The 4,921-nt window shown below is 42.3% G+C and overlaps 1 protein-coding gene across 1 annotated transcript; it reads right to left on the reverse strand.

Annotated features, from left to right (window-relative positions):
* Window positions 1-1,622: 1,622 nt before the first annotated feature.
* Window positions 1,623-3,607, reverse strand: LOC137169304 (cytochrome c oxidase subunit 8A, mitochondrial-like). Its single transcript, XM_067572386.1, has 2 exons — window positions 2,145-3,607; window positions 1,623-1,969 (listed from the first exon to the last, which is right to left on the reverse strand). Exons 1-2 carry the CDS (start codon window positions 2,271-2,273, stop codon window positions 1,856-1,858), a joined length of 243 nt encoding a protein of 80 aa, XP_067428487.1. The 5' UTR covers window positions 2,274-3,607; the 3' UTR covers window positions 1,623-1,855.
* Window positions 3,608-4,921: the final 1,314 nt, after the last annotated feature.

Below are 4,921 nucleotides of genomic sequence, written 5' to 3' on the forward strand. Positions count from 1 at the left end.
CAGTAGAATATCTTTTCTAGCATCACAACACAGAACACAACTTTTAATATTATTAAGTTTGCTGAACATTTATATATTATATTTATATATATTTATACACACATTATAAAAGCAAAAACACACTCGCAGAGCTCATGATGACAGTTTCATGATTGTTTTCCTTTGACTTCAAAAAATTACTTTCTTACTATCAATACACATGTTCAGATTGTCTTGAAATGAGCTGACTTCAGTTGAGGATGATGAAAATGAAGATGGTGATGAAGATTTTCTCTCAGAGGTTTTAGTCTCTGTGGAAAGTCTTTCAAACAGGAAGAGATTAAATGAGAGAACAAAGTAAACAAGCAGAGCAACATTCCTGCTCAAACACAAACACACAAACTCTTCCTGTTTGTAAAACTTTATTTAAAGAGTCTTTTCTGGTGTTCACAGTCTGCTCTGATGATTCTTTGTTTTATGTCTTCAATGACACAAAAGCAAAGAAAAAGATTCAGGTTGGATTTAAACCTTCTGACTCAGAAAAAAGGGAATATAAAATCCTTTATGACCTTAAAGATGATCTGGTGTCGTTGTTGTGTGACTGCGGAGAAGCAGAAACAGCAAACAGCCTCCTGACAGCAGTGGATCTGCTGAATACTTTGAACCAACTCAACTTACCCATAAATCTTATTTATTACTATTATCAAACTATTCAGGACTTGCTGCAAATTTCATCTCATTCATGTTCAACAAATGATAAACATTCAAATCTCTTTCCGAGCACTTTGAAGGGATTCAGCAGCTTCACGTATATTATCACAGATTATCTGCTGAGCTTCCGATTGTAAACAAGCAACATGATGCAGATGAGGAAGACTCCAGAATGAGTTCTAGGTAGATCCTATGTTTAAGTGATCTTAAGTATATTTATGCAGTATAAATCTTCTAATGTAAGAATCTTTTTCATCCGTTCCTCCACATAAACGACTGCACTCAAGTTTGGATTCAGACAAATACTGAAGTTTCCCTCAATGTGGAGAAATCTGATCCTTCACGTTTAGATGGATAATCAGTGCAGATGGATTTATTGATAATATATTGAGATATATATATATATATATATATATATATATATATATATATCATAAACCTAAACTTCCTGCTGCAGCTTCCAACCTCTTAAACAGTCTTTAGAGTCTTCAGAGGCTGTTTTAAAGGAGCAGTCTGTAGAATTTACTGACATCTGGCTGACATGGAATATAATATTCATGTTTTAATTAGAGTTTAATCACCTGAAAATGAGAATCGTTGTGTTTTCGTTACCTTAGAATGAGCCGTTATATCTACAGAGGGAGCAGCTCCTCTTCCACCGAGCCCGCCATGTTTCTACGGTAGCCCAGAACAGACAAACCAAACACCGGCTCTACAGATCCCGTAACAGGAGAAAATCATTAAATGAAGTGTAATTAAATGATTATCTGTTACATGAACCTTTACTGTTCCTTTAATGATTACAAATTAAACATGAAAGCCAATAATTGATTGTGGAAACACGTTTCATGTTGATCGTTACCATAACAACTGAAACCTCAGATTAATCACATTATTATATTAAATATAATATAATGTGGTACATTTATTCTTCATAATTTCAAAATAAAACTTATCTGGCCGAGGAAGGCCAAGTAACAGGACTGAAAGCTCCAGAACAGTGGAACACTTTAAACCGGTAATGACTGCAGGAGACTTTGCGTGCTGATAAAAGTTTAATATCAACCATGAAATGTGAAGTAATCCTCCGATACATTTATCAATTACAGAACTTCCTCCAGCTGTTTGTGAGGAAGAGGAAGATGATGAAGAGGAGGAGCGTTGTTCAGGCCTTCGGCGTCTGGCGGGATCTCCGGCGATACTCCGGCAGATGATGGAGGATCCAGGCAGCAGGAACCAACATGGCCGCCGCGAACACCGACATGACAAAGAAACTTTGCTGTCAGAGAGAAAACAGCCAATCAGAGCTGAGATACTCTGACATCATCATGTGACATCATCATGTGACATCACAATAAAAATAAAGAACAGATGCTGACAGTTTCAATTTTATATGATAATCGCTCTGTTACTGGTCTGTTACTGGTCTGTTACTGGTCTGTTACTGGACTCACCCCGGCTCCAATCCGGTTTCTGGGAGGTTTGCTGTAGATCCTCGACCTGGTAAGTTTCAGGATCTCTTTTGGACCAGTCAGAGATGTCACAAAGACGCTGCCAACCATCCTGAGGATGCCGCTCGCCATCGTCACGGCGACCAACAGCTGCTGGCTGAGCAGCACGGGTCTGAATTTGATTTACTGCTGATAAGTTCCTCTTTGTTGTTGATGATGTTTTCACGTCCAGCTGCACAGTCAGACTGAAGTCTGAAGCCTGACAAGTAAGGGAGAGGGAGTAGGAGAAAGAGGAGGAGGGAGGAGAAAGAGAAGGAAGGAGGAGACAGAGGAGGAGGAAAAAGAGGAGGAGAGAGGACGAGGACAAAGAGGAGGAGGGGGATGTCTGTAAACACAGCAGCTGGTCTGTATCTCAACAATACAGCTGATTAGATTTCCTGCAGATGGAGGAGATGAAAGGATGATGTGAGGGGAGGAGGTGAAGGGAGGTGAAGGGAGGAGGTGAGGGAGGAGGTGAAGGGAGGAGGTGAAAGGATGATGTGAAGGGAGGAGGTGAAGGGAGGTGAAGGGAGGAGGTGAGGGAGGAGGTGAGGGGAGGAGGTGAGGGAGGAGATGAAAGGATGATGTGAGGGGAGGAGGTAAAAGGAGGAGATGAAGGGAGGAGGTGAAGGGATGATGTGTTTGATGTGAAAAAACAGACCAGCTAGTAAAAATCTGCACAGTGTCAGAAAACAGATCAGAAGACACACACTCACACACACACACACACACACACACACACACACACACTCACACACACACACACACACACACACACACACACACACTCACACACACACACACACACACACACACACACACACACTCTCACACACACACACACACACACACACACACACACACACTCACACACACACACACACACACTCACACACACACACACACACACACACACACACTCACACACACACACACACACACACACACTCACACACACACACACACTCACACACACACACACTCACACACACACACACACACACACACACACACACACACTCTCACACACACACACACACACACACACACACTCACACTCACACACACACACACACACACACTCACACACACACACACACACTCACACACACACACACACACACACACTCACACACACACACACTCACACACACACTCTCTCACACACACACACTCACACACACACACACACACACTCACACACACACACTCACACACACACTCACACACACTCACACACACACTCTCTCACACACACTCACACACACACACACACACACACACACACACTCACACACACACTCTTGCACACTTTCTCTCTCTCTCTCTCTCTCTCTGTCTCTCTCTCTCTCTCTCTCTCTCTCTCTCTCTGAGTGAATGGCGGAGTGAGTGGTGCGGAGAGCTGCAGATTGTGTTTCAGTGTGAGTGAAGTTTCTACCTTTATTTGCTGTTTTATGTGTCTATTTTTCTTTATTTTCTTTTTTCATTCGGTTGCTGACAGGTGTATCTGACTGTTGTTCAGGTGTAGTTTGTGGTAGCGTGGCTACCGGCTCAGTTGTGGTGGAGGGTGGTGCGGAGTTTGAGAAGCTGACACGCCGTCATGCAGTCAAACTTGTGCCGGCAGTGAACTGTTCAGTGGAGGAGGCCACCTTAGCGGTGGGAGAGGTGGTGGGTTGCGGCAGCGTGAAGTCTGCCTCCCGCATGAATGGAGCTATTGTTATCTTCCTTGATAGCACAGCCAAAGTTAGCAATGTGGTGGAAACAGGTGTAGTCATACAAGACACCTTCACTCCTGTTCTCCCGCTGGTTAGTCCAGCTAGAAAGATAACCATCTCTAATGCTCCCCCGTTCATTAAAAATGAAATGTTAGCTAAAGATGCTCTCACACACACTCAATATTTGTGTGTAACTCTTTGTTTTGTGTTGTTTGTGGTTTTTAATTCAAGTTAATATGACAGTTTTATCTGATCAACCATAAAATCTGTTATAAACGTGAAATCCTGCTGCCTTGATATTCTGCCTGCAGGTTTATTTAAACTGTTTCTAACTTCATGGCCTCAGATCTTCTACAGATTGTCAACATGTCTCTCAGGTTCTTCCAACAAACCCTGAAAACTGCCGTCATCAAGCCACAAAAGAACAATCTAGTCACTTCACTAATGAGCAACACTCGGCCTGTATCAAACCTGTTCAGGTCTTCAATGACATCCACTTAAACACTGACAGCAGCAGAATTACAGTATCAGTATTACTGGATCTCAGTGCCACATTTGACACGGTTGACCACAACACATTACTAGACAGACTGGAAAACTGGGTGGGACTCTCTGACACAGTACTGAACTGGTTTGAATCCTACTTTAAGGACTGGGACTACGTTGTGTCTATAGGTAATTACACATCTGAGCGGACTAAAATGACACGTGGAGTTCCCCAAGGCTCCATTCTGGGGCCTCTTCTGTTCAACATTTACATGCTCCCACTGGCTCAGATTATGAGAAACAATAAAATATGTCACCACAGTTACGCAGATGACACACAAATTTACATAATCATATCACCAGGGGACTCTGGTCCAATACAAGCACTGAGTAAGAGCACTGAACAAATCAGTGAGTGGATGTGTCAGAATTTTCTTCATTTAAACAAAGATAAAACTGAAGTCATTGCTTTTGGAGCCGAGAAAGAACGATTAAAAGTCAGCACTCAGCTTCAATCAATAATGTTAAAAATCACAAACC

Source organism: Thunnus thynnus, chromosome 18 (assembly GCF_963924715.1).
Source record: "Thunnus thynnus chromosome 18, fThuThy2.1, whole genome shotgun sequence".
Taxonomy (NCBI): domain Eukaryota; kingdom Metazoa; phylum Chordata; class Actinopteri; order Scombriformes; family Scombridae; genus Thunnus; species Thunnus thynnus.

Excerpts from the sequence above, each read along its gene's own strand:
- LOC137169304 (XM_067572386.1), bottom strand. The coding sequence starts at position 2,273 with ATGGCGAGCGGCATCCTCAGGATGGTTGGCAGCGTCTTTGTGACATCT. Across the intron at positions 1,970-2,144 it reads GAAACCGGATTGGAGCCGGG|CAAAGTTTCTTTGTCATGTC; the intron begins GTGAGTCCAGTA and ends TCTCTCTGACAG.